Genomic DNA, 17,099 nt, shown 5'->3' with positions numbered 1-17,099 from the left:
GCTATCCGGCTTCAGAATTATTCTATGCTTACTTCCAGTGAATAGCAATCTATCTATGGTTACGTGATGTTACACCAGCGACAGATTTCTATCTAGTGGAAGTAAGCATAGAAGCTTTCTATAGATAGAAGAACAGCAAGCAGAGATGTAGGAAACTTCAAGGAATTGATACAGAAAGTACATTGGAAAATTGTATACCGTATATACATAAGCCAATTTTTTCAGCACAATTTTTGTGCTGAAAATTCCCCACTCGGCTTATACTCGGCTTACGGGCCGGCTGCTACAGGGGGCTGGCAGGCTATGTACTACAGGGGGCTGGCAGGCTATGTACTACAGGGGGCTGGCAGTCTATATCCTACAGGGACTGGCAGGCTGTATACTACATGGGGACTGGCAGGCTATATACTACATGGGGACTGGCAGGCTATATACTACATGGGGACTGGCAGGCTATATACTACAGGGGGCTGGCAGGCTGTATACTACAGGGGGCTGGCAGGCTACATACTACAGGAGGCTGGCAGGCTGTATACTACGGGGGCTGGCAGGCTATACACTACAGGGGGCTGGCAGGCTATATAATACAGGGGGCTGGCGGGCTATATACTACAGGGGGCTGGCGGGCTATATATAGGTTTTTAAAATTTTAAAATTAAAATTAGGGGTCATGGCTTATACTCGAGTATATACGGTAACTTTTCATTATACAACATAATGGAGCATGTTCTTAAATATATATTATCGTCACAACTGAACACAATATTCCCCACATAAAACATTCTTTATATAGTCCATTAAAATAAATTATAGTATCTTAGCCCCTTAACGCTCTGCGCCGTAGCTCTACGGCGCAGAGGTATAAGGGATGTATGAAGAGGGCTCACGGGCTGAGTCCTCTTCATACAAAGGTGGGGGTGTTTGCATAATGCATAAAACCCCCACCGCTTATAACCGCGGTCGGTGCTAGCACCGATCACGGCTATTAACCCCACCGTTGCCGCCGGCAAAGTCGCCGGCGGCATTTAAAAGACGTCGGCGCGCGGGCGCCGCCATCTTTTTTTCGATCGCCGCGCCCCCGAACGTCATCGGGGGGCGGCGATCGGTTGCCATGGTAGCCTCGTGTCTTCTTTTGACACGAGGCTATCTGGCAGCTGCAGATTCGTTACAATGAGCCAGTGGCTCATTGTAATGTACGAGCTGCAAAAATGCCATATATTGCAATACAGAAGTATTGCAGTATATGGTAGCAGCGATCTGACCATCTAGGGTTAATGTACCCTAGATGGTCTAAAAGATAGTGAAAAAAAAAGAAAAAAAAAAGTTTAAAAAATAAAAAAAATTAATAAAATATTAAAAATTCAAATCACCCCCCTTTCCCTAGAACGGATATAAAACATAATAAACAGTAAAAATCACAAACATATTAGGTATCGCCGCGTCCCAAAATGCCCGATCTATCAAAATATAAAAACGGTTACGGCCGGCGGTGACCTCCGAGGTGGGAAATGGCTCCCAAATGTCCGAAATGCGACTTTTACACCTTTTTACATAACATAAAAAATGAAATAAAAAATGATCAAAATGTCGCACAGACGTCAAAATGGTAGCAATGAAAACGTCGCTTCATTTCGCAAAAAATGACCCCTCACACATCTCCGTGCGCCAAAGTATGAAAAAGTTATTAGCGTCAGAAGATGGAAAAAATTTTTTTTTCTTTTTTGTACACATTCGTTTAATTTTTGAAAATGTATTAAAACACAATAAAACCTATATAAATTTGGTATCACCGCGATCGCACCGAACCAAAGAATAAAGTAGGCGTGTTATTTGGAGCAAAGAGTGAAAGTCGTAAAAACTGAGCCCACAAGAACGTGACGTGCGGTTTTTTTTAAATTTTTCCACATTTGGAATTTTTTTTTTCAGCTTCGCAGTACACGGCATGTTAAAATAAATAACATTACGGGAAAGTAAAATTTGTTACGCACAAAATAAGCCCTCACACAGGTCTGTACACGGAAAAATGAAAAAGTTATGGATTTTTGAAGTTGGAGAGCGAGAAATGAGCCGAAAAACCCTCCGTCCTTAAGGGGTTAAACACCCATAATACATTATATATACCGCACCCCCTGAACTACAACACCCGTCTAATTTATATACATACATGTTTTATTTATATACAGCTCCCTTATTTATAACAGCCCACATATACATACAGGCCCCCTACTTAAGAACACCCAACCCATAGTTACAAACTGACATCTGGATGTTAGTAATTTACTGTACTTAAGACTTAATAAAATAAACAGCTATAACAATTATCACAGGCGTCTGCAATGAAACTTTATTATTAATCCTGATCTTATGACAATCCAACATTTTTAAAATCCAATTGTCATTTCGTACATCACCCGGGGATTGCCTGAATTCCCAAATTAAATTATATACACCTCCAGCAGCACACAGACTGAGTATATACAACCTCCCCCCAGTACCACACAAACTGCCGCAGTATACACAGCCTCCCCCCAGTACCACACAGCCTCCCCCCAGTACCACACAGCCTCCCCCACACTACCACAAAGCCTCCCCCACACTACCACACAGCCTCCCCCACACTACCACAAAGCCTCCCCCACACTACCACAAAGCCTCCCCCACACTACCACAAAGCCTCCCCCACACTACCACAAAGCCTCCCCCACACTACCACACAGCCTCCCCCACACTACCACAAAGCCTCCCCCACACTACCACACAGCCTCCCCCACACTACCACAAAGCCTCCCCCACACTACCACACAGCCTCCCCCACACTACCACAAAGCCTCCCGCACACTACCACAAAGCCTCCCCCACACTACCACAAAGCCTCCCCCACACTACCACACAGCCTCCCCCCAGTACCACACAGCCTCCCCCACACTACCACAAAGCCTCCCCCACACTACCACAAAGCCTCCCCCACACTACCACACAGCCTCCCCCACACTACCACACAGCCTCCCCCACACTACCACACAGCCTCCCCCACACTACCACACAGCCTCCCCCACACTACCACACAGCCTCCCCCACACTACCACAAAGCCTCCCCCACACTACCACAAAGCCTCCCCCACACTACCACAAAGCCTCCCCCACACTACCACTAGGCCTCCCCCATACTGCCACAAAGCCTCCCCCACACTACCACAAAGCCTCCCCCACAGTACCACACAGCCTCCCCCACAGTACCACACAGCCTCCCTGCAGTATACACAGCCTCCCCGCAGTATACACAGCCTTCCCCCCAGTATACACAGCCTGCCTCAAGTGTTGCACAGCCTCTCTAATATACACATCCCCTACTGATATATATAGCCTTAACACCCAGAAAAATAATGAACTTGATACATGTAATAGATTTTTTTTAGCGAACCACCGCCACAAAACAGGGTCCACAATCTGCCACCTGAGGTGGGGGCTTTACCCGGCTTCATGCCAGATGCGGCCCTGACCTGAGCACACAAGCTCAAGGGGAGACAGTGAGAGACAGTGGCCCAAGCAACCTCCAATGTGGAACAACACTCGCTCACAAAATGGAAAGGTTGAAACAAGCTATTGTTAGATATTAGCCCAGTCAATATCGGGCCAGAAGCCAGCCCAAGTAGTTTATATATAGAACGGGAATGCAGACGTGTGGATCCGTGCATCAGGATAAAAGAACAACCCAGATTAAAATTTGATATTTAATTGCACATACATCCATAATATATATATATATATATATATATATATATATATATATATACACACACACACACACACACACAGCTCAAAAAATAAAAGGAACACTTAACACAATACAAGTCCAAGTAAAACAAACTTCTGTGAAATTAAACTGTCCACTTAGGATCCATACTGATCAATGTCAAATGCTGTTGTGCAAATGGATTAGACAGCAGTGGTTCTGCAGGTGGGGACCACAGACCATTTCTCAGTACCACTGCTTTCTGGCTGATGTGTCGGCCAATTTTGAATGTTGGTGAAGCTTTCACATTCGTGGTAGCATGAGACTAACCACACAAGTGGCTCAGGTAGTGCAGCTCATTCAGGATGGCACATCAATGCGAGCTGTGGCCATAAGGTTTGCTGTGTCTCTGTGGTAGTGTCCAATAGTGATGGGAATTCCGGCTCTTCCTAGTGATCTGGCTCATTAGGCTCTTCGGACTCCTCAATGACTCCCTATTACATGTATAATAGGAAGCCGCCAGTCAAACACCCCACGCCACACCATTTTTAACCTGATTGTATCTGGGGCGTGGTGAGCTGGTTATGGACGGGGTTAAGTGAGCCGGCTCCCAATGTTCACAAACTAGAGCCGGTTCGTTCGAGTACGACACATCACTAATGTCCAGAGGCTAGAGGTGCTACCAGGAGACAGGCATTACTTCCTTATACATAACCGCATTACTTCCTTATATACTCCCCATGCACTCCTATAATGGAACACAATAGGGCACATTTACTTACCCGGTCCAGTCGCGATCCCGCGGCGCGTTGACCGACGTGGATTCGGGTCTGACAGGATTCACGAAGGTCGTGCGCCCGTTATCCTGCAGGTGTCGCTGCTGCGCCGAGGTCCGCCGGAGTTCACCTACTTCTTCCCGATGCATGTGAGTGCTGATCTTTCGACACAAATCTTTTTTTAATTTCCGCAATTTTTCTGAATCCGTCGTGTTGTCCAATGACCACGCCCCCCCCATTTCTGTTGCGTGAAAGCCGGCGCCGATGCTTCACAATCCATTCTCGTGCGCCAAATTCCCGGGGCAATTCGCCGTAAAACGGAAATATTCGTGAAACCCGACGAAAGTGCGGCGTTTGGACCCTTAGTAAATGAGCCCTAATATTGTTGTCTTGTCTTACAGTAACACAGCCACAGTCTATAGAAAAGAAGGGAAAAAACGAAATAATTAAAAAATATATTGAAACATAATTTGAATAAATAAGATATTCTCTCTCTGGAAGAAAACAGTAGTTATGTGTAGCTATAGAAAATATAATCGATGCCCACAAAATATCAAGTCATACATTTTGCTACCTACTTCCGCCTCCGGGCGCCATGTTACGTGAGGCGGACGCGTCGAAAGAAAACGCCATCTTGTGAGTGGCAGCTCGTAGAACTCTGTGAGCGCGATATTGTGTGTGGCAGCTCCTAGAACTCTGTGAGCGCCATCTTGTGTGTGGCAGCTCGTACTAGCCAACCAGCGCCATCTTTGAGAAGGCACTACAATAAAATGTCCCGGCGGTGGGAGCCATATTGGGAAGGTCATAGAACAGTTCCGTGGCTGGCTTGTATCCGGTTACCGGCTGATTACCAGCGATAGTGCCCGCTATCATGTCCACGCCGCCGCTGTCTGGAGCCGGGATGGCCGGGGCCGCTGGAGCCGCCGGTGGATTCCCCGGTCCACCCGCCGCCGCCGCTGCTGCCGCCACCCGGGAGGTGAACACGGCGTCACTGTGCAGGATCGGGCAGGAGACGGTGCAGGACATCGTGTTCAGGACCATGGAGATCTTCCAGCTGCTGAGGAACATGCAGGTGTGGCCGGACTCCTCATATAGAGGGCCTAAAGAGTCAGGGGGGAGGGGCCTACAGTGTCAGGGGGAGGGGCCATTATTTGCATGTACCAGGGTTGTTAACATGCGATACCTGCGACACGTTCGCTATTGCATGCTGTTGGTGCTGCATTACTTACATGACATGGCGATCGTTAATCACGTAAATGGGTGTTGCAGATAAAGTTGCAATCAAAAAGAAGCAAACGAGTCACATCTAATGGCCGCCGGTGGTGTTGCCGTGCAACCAGCTTGTGATGTGACTATTCACATTGCAGCGCTAATGCCCAGTTCACACTGCGTCTTCTGTCAGCGCTGATTACACTCCGTAGCGTATTTTCTATACGTTGATCCCTAATAAAAGTCACAGGCGGTGTATCGCCACTGGACCACATGCCGCCTTTTGTTTTTGGGCCGAAGTCTTTCAAATTCTGGATTTGTCCGAGTTACGACGCAATCCAGGAGACCGGTATTAGATTTGGCGTTGTAATAGTGAAGTTACACCACACACATGGCTGAGGACTGAGATTTCCATTGGGTGCGCCCCTTAGGGTGAAGACACACATGGCGTTTTTGGGCCGTTTTTACTAAGTGCGTTTTCAGATCGTTAAAAAACGCATCCGTTTTTTAAAAACGCATGAGTTTTTTGAAAACGCATGCATTTTTGTCCGTTTTTCCGAAATTGCGCAACGAAAAACGGACAAAAACGCATGCGTTTTTAAAAAACGGATGCGTTTTTTAACGCATGCGTTTTTAACGATCTGAAAACGCACTTAGTAAAAACGGCCCAAAAACGGCCCAAAAACGCCATGTGTGTCTTCACCCTTAGGGATTGCTTGGTGGCCCTTGGTCGATTTCTTGGCTCGGTGGTCACATAAATTGATGGGATTGGCTCGGTGGTCACATAAATTGATGGGATTGGCTCGGTGGTCACATAAATTGATGGGATTGGCTTGGTGGTCACATAAATGGAAGGGATTGGCTCGGTGGTCACATAAATGGATGGGATTGGCTCGGTGGTCACATGGATGGGATTGGCTCGGTGGTCACATAAATGGATGGGATTGGCTCGGTGGTCACATAAATGGATGGGATTGGCTCGGTGGTCACATAAATGGATGGGATTGGCTCGGTGGTCACATAAATGGATGGGATTGGCTCGGTGGTCACATAAATGGATGGGATTGGCTCGGTGGTCACATAAATGGAAGGGATTGGCTCGGTGGTCACATAAATGGATGGGATTGGCTCGGTGGTCACATAAATGGATGGGATTGGCTCGGTGGTCACATAAATGGATGGGATTGGCTTGTACGCCGAGTGGGTAAAGGTGATTGTGTGGAGGTCTCCTTCGAGAGGCCCCCTCCACTTTTCGTAGTGACCGCTCGCCTAGAAGTGTTAGCAGTCACAGGACCTTCTTCAGCCAAAGAGGCCTCCTTGGACCACAGGACATCACTTACTTTTGCATGACAAAAGATGTCCTGTGGAGCGTCCCGTTACCCGCATTAGGTCACATGACCTTATATCACTATGGACATAACGTTCCAGCGACTTCTCCGTTACTGGTGGTGGAGGGACCTAACCTACTAGTGGCCTTCTCTTACAGCTCCCTAATGGCGTCACCTATCACATGGGAACCTACCAGGACCGTCTGGGAAAGCTACAGGAACACCTGCGCCAGCTCTCCATCCTCTTCCGGAAACTGCGTTTGGTGTACGATAAATGCAACGAGAACTGTGCTGGACTGGAGCCGGTGTCGGTAGAGGTACGTTCTGGTGTCTGAGAGGCAGGTAGACCTGGGAAGTGATAGGCCCTGTCATCAGGAATGGTCAGGACACCCACAATCAGGGGCATAACTTGAGGGGGTGCTGAGTTTGCAGTCACAATCGGGCCCAAGAGGCCTATGGGGCCTATAAGGCGTTACTTTCTCATATAAGAAGTCTAGTACTAGAAACCATACATTATATTCCGGGCCCTGGCCCTGGGACCCATCAGCTTTTTATAACCATTTACAATTTTTACAACCATTGGTCCCAATTTCTCAGGTTAGAGAGGGGAATATGTCAAAGGGCTACAACTATAACTCCTGCACCCTGGCACCTAGAAACACAGCTCTGAAGAATGTAATAATTTATATTGCACCAGAATTGCCTTTCTAGCTGCTACAGAACCAGAGATATCCACTCCGAAAATCTCACTCCTGACTGCAAATTTAACAATGGATAGCTCTAGTTCTGTGGCACCTAAAGAACATTCCTTGTGTGATGATTAAGAAGAGATTTTTCTCTTTATTAGGACACCAGAACTGTGTTATTGGGTGCCACAATTCAGCAGATAAAGCAGATTGTAACTAGGTCTAAGTAGGGCCTATTTTCAGGGAAAGCCTGTGATAAGGAGGCATCCACGCTGGGTACATAGGTTGCCAGCAGTTGTCTGAAGGCCTAAGTGATTCCAACACAGTCTGTGTGTGTGACAACAGAACTCTGTCTGTAGCTGCTACAGTTCAGAATACATAGGTGGAGTCCAGTGCGCTCAGGTGCTTTTCCCACAATGCCACACATTAATCAAAGGTGCAGTTTGCCTGTGTAGTGTGCAGGGGGCGAGAGATTCAGTATTTGTGTTGCCTGTTCTTCATGAATCTGGCGCCCCCTGCACTGCCCCCACAGAGTGCACCAACTTGTTTTTGCCACACCTTTAACATAGAGCATGCGACACAATTCTGTCTGACACACACTCCCGGCTCATCCACTGTGTTGCTGCTTTGTGTATATATGGGTGTGCACCGTTCTGTTGTCGCAGTGTGTGTGTGTATACAGGTGTGCACCGTTCTGTTGTCGCAGTGTGTGTGTGTATACAGGTGTGCACCGTTCTGTTGTCGCAGTGTGTGTGTGTATACAGGTGTGCACCGTTCTGTTGTCGCAGTGTGTGTGTGTGTGTATACAGGTGTGCACCGTTCTATTGTCGCAGTGTGTGTGTGTGTGTGTATACAGGTGTGCACCGTTCTATTGTCGCAGTGTGTGTGTGTGTGTGTATACAGGTGTGCACCGTTCTATTGTCGCAGTGTGTGTGTGTGTGTGTGTGTGTATACAGGTGTGCACCGTTCTATTGTCGCAGTGTGTGTGTGTGTGTGTATACAGGTGTGCACCGTTCTATTGTCGCAGTGTGTGTGTGTGTGTGTATACAGGTGTGCACCGTTCTATTGTCGCAGTGTGTGTGTGTGTGTGTGTGTATACAGGTGTGCACCGTTCTATTGTCGCAGTGTGTGTGTGTGTGTATACAGGTGTGCACCGTTCTATTGTCGCAGTGTGTGTGTGTATACAGGTGTGCACCGTTCTATTGTCGCAGTGTGTGTGTGTATACAGGTGTGCACCGTTCTATTGTCGCAGTGTGTATGTGTATACAGGTGTGCACCGTTCTATTGTCGCAGTGTGTGTGTGTGTGTGTATACAGGTGTGCACCGTTCTATTGTCGCAGTGTGTGTGTGTATACAGGTGTGCACCGTTCTGTTGTCGCAGTGTGTGTGTGTATACAGGTGTGCACCGTTCTGTTGTCGCAGTGTGTGTGTGTATACAGGTGTGCACCGTTCTGTTGTCGCAGTGTGTGTGTGTATACAGGTGTGCACCGTTCTGTTGTCGCAGTGTGTGTGTGTATACAGGTGTGCACCGTTCTGTTGTCGCAGTGTGTGTGTGTATACAGGTGTGCACCGTTCTGTTGTCGCAGTGTGTGTGTGTGTGTATACAGGTGTGCACCGTTCTGTTGTCGCAGTGTGTGTGTGTGTATACAGGTGTGCACCGTTCTATTGTCGCAGTGTGTGTGTGTGTGTGTGTGTGTGTGTGTATACAGGTGTGCACCGTTCTATTGTCGCAGTGTGTGTGTGTGTGTGTGTGTATACAGGTGTGCACCGTTCTATTGTCGCAGTGTGTGTGTGTGTGTGTATACAGGTGTGCACCGTTCTATTGTCGCAGTGTGTGTGTGTGTGTGTATACAGGTGTGCACCGTTCTATTGTCGCAGTGTGTGTGTGTATACAGGTGTGCACCGTTCTATTGTCGCAGTGTGTGTGTGTATACAGGTGTGCACCGTTCTATTGTCGCAGTGTGTATGTGTATACAGGTGTGCACCGTTCTATTGTCGCAGTGTGTGTGTGTGTATACAGGTGTGCACCGTTCTATTGTCGCAGTGTGTGTGTGTATACAGGTGTGCACCGTTCTGTTGTCGCAGTGTGTGTGTGTATACAGGTGTGCACCGTTCTGTTGTCGCAGTGTGTGTGTGTATACAGGTGTGCACCGTTCTGTTGTCGCAGTGTGTGTGTGTATACAGGTGTGCACCGTTCTGTTGTCGCAGTGTGTGTGTGTATACAGGTGTGCACCGTTCTGTTGTCGCAGTGTGTGTGTGTGTATACAGGTGTGCACCGTTCTATTGTCGCAGTGTGTGTGTGTGTGTGTGTGTGTGTGTATACAGGTGTGCACCGTTCTATTGTCGCAGTGTGTGTGTGTGTGTGTGTGTATACAGGTGTGCACCGTTCTATTGTCGCAGTGTGTGTGTGTGTGTGTGTGTATACAGGTGTGCACCGTTCTATTGTCGCAGTGTGTGTGTGTGTGTGTATACAGGTGTGCACCGTTCTATTGTCGCAGTGTGTGTGTGTGTGTATACAGGTGTGCACCGTTCTATTGTCGCAGTGTGTGTGTGTGTGTATACAGGTGTGCACCGTTCTATTGTCGCAGTGTGTGTGTGTGTGTATACAGGTGTGCACCGTTCTATTGTCGCAGTGTGTGTGTGTGTATACAGGTGTGCACCGTTCTATTGTCGCAGTGTGTGTGTGTGTATACAGGTGTGCACCTTTCTATTGTCGCAGTGTGTATGTGTATACAGGTGTGCACCGTTCTATTGTCGCAGTGTGTGTGTGTATACAGGTGTGCACCGTTCTATTGTCGCAGTGTGTGTGTGTATACAGGTGTGCACCGTTCTATTGTCGCAGTGTGTGTGTGTGTGTGTATACAGGTGTGCACCGTTCTATTGTCGCAGTGTGTGTGTGTGTGTGTGTGTGTGTGTGTGTGTATACAGGTGTGCACCGTTCTATTGTCGCAGTGTGTGTGTGTGTGTGTGTATACAGGTGTGCACCGTTCTATTGTCGCAGTGTGTGTGTGTGTGTGTGTGTATACAGGTGTGCACCGTTCTATTGTCGCAGTGTGTGTGTGTATACAGGTGTGCACCGTTCTGTTGTCGCAGTGTGTGTGTGTATACAGGTGTGCACCGTTCTGTTGTCGCAGTGTGTGTGTGTGTGTGTATACAGGTGTGCACCGTTCTGTTGTCGCAGTGTGTGTATACAGGTGTGCACCGTTCTATTGTCGCAGTGTGTGTGTGTGTGTGTGTGTATACAGGTGTGCACCGTTCTGTTGTCGCGGTGTTCACCGTTCTGTTGTTGCAGTGTGTGTATAGGTGTGCACCGTTCTGTTGTTGCAGTGTGTGCACGCAGTTCTCTTCACTCCATGTGGATACGCTATACTGTCTTTCCCATCACACGTTTTGTATCTTTTCTTTATAGCAACTAATTCCGTACATAGAAGACGACTACTGGAAAAATGAGGAGCGCGGCCCGGCCAGTCAGCTCCGCTACGCGACTGAAGAGAGGAGGGAAATTTTGGAAGTAAATAAGGTAAGATGATGACTATGATCCCATTGACTTTACTGAGGTCCATGGGGCTTCTGTTTTCCGGATTTTCTGCAACAAATTCTCCCTAGTGAACCTTCGCCTCCGTCGTGAGCAGAACCTGAATCTCGTCTTCCATCATCTTATTATCCCGTTTCACTGATTTCTTCTTCTTGTATTTTGCTTTTTCCTCCAGAAATTAAAGCAGAAGAATCAGCAGCTGAAGCAGATTATGGACCAATTACGGAATCTGATCTGGGATATCAACGCGATGTTGGCCATGAGGAACTGAGCGCGGGCAGGGATTGTTTTGTATTTAATGCTACGTTTCAGGAGGGTTTCGGTGTAATAAATATTGTTTTTCATAAGGATTGTGGAAGGAGAATTTATTTTTGTACGGGGGGTGGTAGCGACATTTTCTCCTGTCAGGGGGGAGCTATTTCATTGCTTTTAAACGGGTTGTCCGATTGTTTAAAAAAAAACAGCAGATGGGCTGGGGAGGTAAGTTTGAAAAAAAGAAAGCTGTACTCCCCTCCTCCGTCTCTCCTGGGGCCCCGCGCCGCTGTCTCGCTGGTCCGTGCCCATGTTTGTTTACAGAGGCATGGAAGCTCCACTGAGTTCGGTTTCCCGCTGGCCACACCCACCAATCCCTATTCCCAGCGCTATATCCTGCGGAAGAACCCTTTAATGAAAGTGAAAGTAACCTTTCTGATGCCGTGGTCTCATTTGACCATCTGGGGGTAAATGGTCACCTCTGATCATGGACCCTGGAAATCCATTATACATGTACATTGGATATAGGGAAGGGGTTAATGGACTACTTTCTCCAAACAGATCCCAATGTCTACTGACATCCTCAGTGGCCTAAATTGGGGTTTAACACATCTGGTATACTAAATTCAACAGAAGGGTCATGTAAACGTACACAGAGGCCGACTTTGGTGATATGCTGTGCCTAAAATGCATAAAATAGCGACATTGAGGGAGATTTATCAGAAGTGTCTGAGGTAAAAATTGTTCTAGTTGCCCATGGCAACCAATCAGAGCTTAGCATTCATTATCCCACAGCTGTTTAGAACATTTAAGCTGAGCTCTGATTGGTTACCATGGGCAACTAGAAAAATTTTACCTCAGAAACTTCTGATAAATCTTCCCTATTGATTCCATCACACGATGGTCACACGGATCAGGATGGAAGTGTAAACCTTCCGGGATGAGGCGTCACATCTGGCACCTGTTAGAAAATCATTTTGAGAATCATCTTTGCTGTTACGTGCTCGGCGTTCCCACGGGACACCATGTGTCAGACACACACGCAATCTACGGAATGGAACATTTCTTTTCTTCGGGGACATCTTCGTCTTAGAATTTTTGCCAAGAAAACACAAATTTCTAAACCACCGGCGTCTCTTCTGCCCGGAATATTCCATATGTTCTCATTAATCTACCGTATTTTCTATTAAAAAGGAAAACTTCTCGTAGTAGAATGAATTTTTTTTTTTTACCCTCTACCCCCAAAAAAACAGGGTTGTCCAAAATGCAATCATCCCTTCATTACCAGGATAAGGCCGGACTTTCTAAATTTAGGGGAGGAGGTCACAAGAATTGGGGTCCTGTTCACACTGATTGGAGCCGCAGTTCAGTGACAATGATGAAGCCTGTGTGGTGTTTTTTTTGTTTTATATAATTAACCCTTAATGCCTACTTTCCAAAGTCCTATAGAAGGTGCATAGAGAGGGAGGACACACACTCTTAACGTATTCCTCATTCTTATAGGATGAACCTCCCTGGTTTGATTGTTATCCCCTATATGTTGTGGATAGAGGATGAGAATCAAGCTTGGGACAACCCTTTATATGCTGTATATTTTATATAATACAGGCGGTCCCCTACTTAAGGACACCCGACTTACAGATGACCCCTAGTTACAGACGGACCCCTCTGCCCACTGTGACCTCTGGTGACCTCTCTGGATGTTACTATAGTCCCAGACTGCAATGATCAGCTGTAAGGTGTCTGTAATGAAGCTTTACTGATAATCCTTGGTCCCATTAAAGCAAAAAATGTTGAAACTCCACTTGTCACTGGGGCAAAATAAATGCCTGGGACTACAATTCTAAAATATACAGTTTCGACTTGCATACAAATCCAACTTAAGAACAAATCTACGGACCCTATCTTGAACGTAACTCGGGGACTGCCTGCATATAAAAATGGATTGTCAGAAAATGCAGTTCCTGCAATGGTCACTAGATGGCAGCCTAGAAAAGCATCTCATTTTCCTGTCTGCTGTAAAAACGACATTTATCATTTCACCACCCGATACTTACAAGAGTAATGTCAGATCCTTGGAAGATTGTAGAAGAATGGGATCTGGGAAAAACCTCATAAAATCTGGTAAATAATATCAGAACAGGGAAAGACAAGGTGATACTTCTCTTCATGTATTCTGCGAACCATTTCTGGTTGACTGTGCCAGACTAATATTGGAGTACTGTGAGTGGTCAATACCGGCAGTCCGCGGGTTACATACAAGATAAGGTCCACAGGATTGTTCTTAAGTTAAATTTATATGTTTGTATTGGTATATTTTATAATTGTAGCTCCAGTAACAATTGAAGTAAAAATTTTTTTTTGCTCTAATGGGACCAAGGATTATCAATAAAGCTTCATTACAGGCATCTTACAGCTGATCATTGCAGCCTCGGACTATAGTAACATCCAGAGAGCTTCACCAGAGGTCACACTGGGCAGAGGGATCCGTCTGTAAGTCGGGTGTCCTTAAGTAGGGGACCGCCTGTAGTCTAAATCATGCCATACAGTGCTGCCTGAATACTAATTATAAATCTTTATATAGTGCCATCCTATTCCACAGCGCTTTACCTTAACCCAAATAATAAAATCCTAAATTCTGGTGCCACCATCCCACACTTTCACCCATATACTGCACAATGTCCACCCTACAAATAAAATTTGTGCTTGGCCTTCTGTGGCATCTTACTTTGCAAAGTTGATTAGTGCTACTTAGCATGTGACTATTCACACAGTCGTCCAACAACTCCAGCTTCCTCTGCATCCTTGGATACATCCTGCTCAGCTGATTCCAGCGTAGTTGGATTTTTTTCTCTAGCCCCAACCATTTCTAACCAATCAATGAGATAAGTTTCAGCCAATGAGACGCTTCTGTCCAGTGGGAAGTAGACAGTTTAGGACGGCCCAGTAGTTGTAGGGCTGAAACGGCACTGATTGCTCAGGACTGATTGCTTGGGAATGGTGGGGGCTAGAGAAAAAATTCTAACTTCGGCAGACTCGGTGTAAAGAGTTGGAGATGATGGAGGTGGTGAAAGGGAACACATTTTGGGCCAGCAACATGGGTGTTGTGGGATATTAGGTCAATCATATGCTGCATTAGTCTTGTGCTGTCAATTAGTCGTCAATGCTGCATTCTCTTTATACATCCATCAGCCTAAGTAATGGAGTACCGATCACCATCTGTGACATTGACCTGCACTCATGGTGGCCGGCATCTGCTGATATAGATCAGCCATTACTATGTGCCATGTGTTGTGCTACTTTACTGTCTAGACGGATAAAGTTGTGCACAGACTCCTATGAATACTGGTCTGCCCCTCACACAAAGGCGCGTGGCCGCTCACTCTCTAGGGCTTTGCTTTCCGCTGCATGATAATAGGTTGACCTAGATGGAGTTTTCAAACTTTTTGACTACACGTAGGCATGGCAACAAGAACACAATATGGTTTACAGCGAGCTGTGGAAACATTGGTGAGAACAGAAAGTTGCTTAGTTTTTATCCTTAACTTGTGTTTTGCTCCGTTATTTATTTTAATAATTTATAAAAAGATTGACAAATGGGTGGTACCAGATGTGTTGGTGTTTCCCCTCCCAGTCTTGGGCTACATTCACACGTTGTGCTCATCCATGTGCGAACTGTCATGCACATGGACTTGTATCTCATACATCCATGTGGAGGCTGCAGAACACTCGGAGCCCGTCCTACTCCTGCCCGGCTTCCTGTGGGAATACAAAAGTCATCATACATCAGTTTATAGGCAACACAATTGTGTAAACCTGCAAAGGTTGGTGACAAGCTCGTCATTTTCCGGCTCTCTGTTCTTCTTTGCGGATCCACAAAAAAGGATGACATATGGAAGACACACCTACCGTTTTTGAAGACATTCGGTTCGACAGCTAATTAGACACAGAAAAAACGGCCCATTAATTTGTTGCTTGCGTCCCGAAAACAGCAAATGTTTGTGTACAAGTAGCGTTGGACCAGAGGTGACTAACCTATGACATGTGTGTCAGAGGTGACACGCCTTGACGTTTTTTTTCTGACGGTCAGCAATCTGACAGCATCCGCAGGAGGGGCATCTGTCCTGCAGAGAGGGCGGAGCTGTGCCCATCACTATCGGAGGTATGATGGCCGCTGTTCACACTGTGCTCGCAGCAGGAGAGTTGAACCATCTTTGGATGGTGACGCTGTCTGCTTGGTGCTGTGTCTCTACACCTGAAAGTGTCAGTATTCAGCGGTGGGGCAACTCTCCTGTTGAGAGCGTGACGTGTCTTACCTCTGTTAGTGAAGGCAGTGAAGCCAGAGCTTCCATCTGAACTAAGTGTATTGCTGACTTGCATCCAGAAATTTGGGAAAGCTGTAATTGGGTCCCGTAGTTGCCCCGTCAGCGGCAGATGGATGGATCAAGGTCCATTCCAGTGACTACAGGGGGGGCAGAAGAGTCATCTCAGGTGAAGGTCCATGGCCTTTCCCCGAAACGCGCTGGCGATTTAAAATAAAGAAACTGTTAACCTTCTACACGGATCGGGTAAAGTGAATTCCTTATGTCCGTAACCCTAAACTTCTACATGGAGGAAATCAGCATTATTCAGTCTCTTTACACACTGGTCATTATTTTATAGCAGTTTCCAAAATCCCACTCTGCTGCCACTATACCCACCACAGTAACTGCTCAGCAATACTGGGGATGATAACTTTTTGTTACTAGAGCTACAACCATCACAAAATTACGATTGACGCATCACCTGAGCTATGCTGTTTTTTTTTACAAATTTTGACACACCAAGCTCAAAATAATTTCCGTCACTGCCTTAAGCCCCTATCACACACACTTGGTACAAATATCAGCTAGCATTCGGCCGCCATAGAAGTACATTGTGCAACACGCTGTAAAGTGAGCACAAATTGATAGAGCATTCTCCATTGTTTGCCCTATGTACTGCCCGGCTGCACACGTCCCTACAGATAGAGGAAGGGTAAAGAGCTTTCACCCCTCCACCTCTCCATAGTTCCAGTTCATTGCCTTCTGTCACCACCAGCCTCGGTTGGTATACATTGATCAATGGTGACTCCAGGTGGACAGCGTACGCACGCGCTACCACCCCTGCTTATGATTTGTAAAGTGCTGCAGAATATGACGGCGCTATATAAATAAACTTTATTATGATGAGGTAGTTATAATTTCTTAATTATTTTTAAACTACCTGGGGCCAATTGGAAAAAAAAAAATGTACGAACCTTGATAACCCCTTTAGACGCCTTAATTCTTCATAAAGTTGATAAGCAGAAGTAATTTGGACTGGCCTGCAATACCAAACATTGCCACTATACAGTGTTTGGCCCTGTGCTTGATGAGGCCGCATTGCTCATTGCTTTGGTCTCTTCAAACTGGTGTTGGGAGGGAGGTGTGCCAGCTGTTCAACCCCATTGATATAATATTTATTATTCATCTGCGCCGAATTGCCCCGGGATTTTGGTGCACGCGATCGGATTTTGACGCATTGGCACTGGCTTTCACGCAACAGAAATCGGAGGGAGTG

The 17,099-nt window shown here is 46.5% G+C and overlaps 1 protein-coding gene across 1 annotated transcript; it reads left to right on the top strand.

The window, feature by feature from the left end:
* Positions 1–5,263: 5,263 nt before the first annotated feature.
* MED30 (mediator complex subunit 30) lies at positions 5,264–11,614 on the top strand. Its single transcript, XM_072151287.1, has 4 exons — positions 5,264–5,581; positions 7,205–7,363; positions 11,142–11,252; positions 11,443–11,614. Exons 1-4 carry the CDS (start codon positions 5,381–5,383, stop codon positions 11,536–11,538), a joined length of 567 nt encoding a protein of 188 aa, XP_072007388.1. The 5' UTR covers positions 5,264–5,380; the 3' UTR covers positions 11,539–11,614.
* Positions 11,615–17,099: the final 5,485 nt, after the last annotated feature.

The sequence above is a fragment of the Engystomops pustulosus genome, chromosome 5 (genome assembly GCF_040894005.1).
Source record: "Engystomops pustulosus chromosome 5, aEngPut4.maternal, whole genome shotgun sequence".
In the NCBI taxonomy this organism is placed as follows: domain Eukaryota; kingdom Metazoa; phylum Chordata; class Amphibia; order Anura; family Leptodactylidae; genus Engystomops; species Engystomops pustulosus.
Note: the sequence above shows the minus strand (reverse complement) of the source record. Positions and strands in the feature narration are given on the sequence as shown.

What these genes read in the sequence shown, in the direction of transcription:
- MED30 (XM_072151287.1), top strand. Translation starts at nt 5,381, where the DNA reads ATGTCCACGCCGCCGCTGTCTGGAGCCGGGATGGCCGGGGCCGCTGGA. An exon ending in TGGAGCCGGTGTCGGTAGAG is followed by an intron (nt 7,364 to 11,141) that starts GTACGTTCTGGT and finishes TTTTCTTTATAG; the next exon opens with CAACTAATTCCGTACATAGA. An exon ending in AAATTTTGGAAGTAAATAAG is followed by an intron (nt 11,253 to 11,442) that starts GTAAGATGATGA and finishes TTTTTCCTCCAG; the next exon opens with AAATTAAAGCAGAAGAATCA.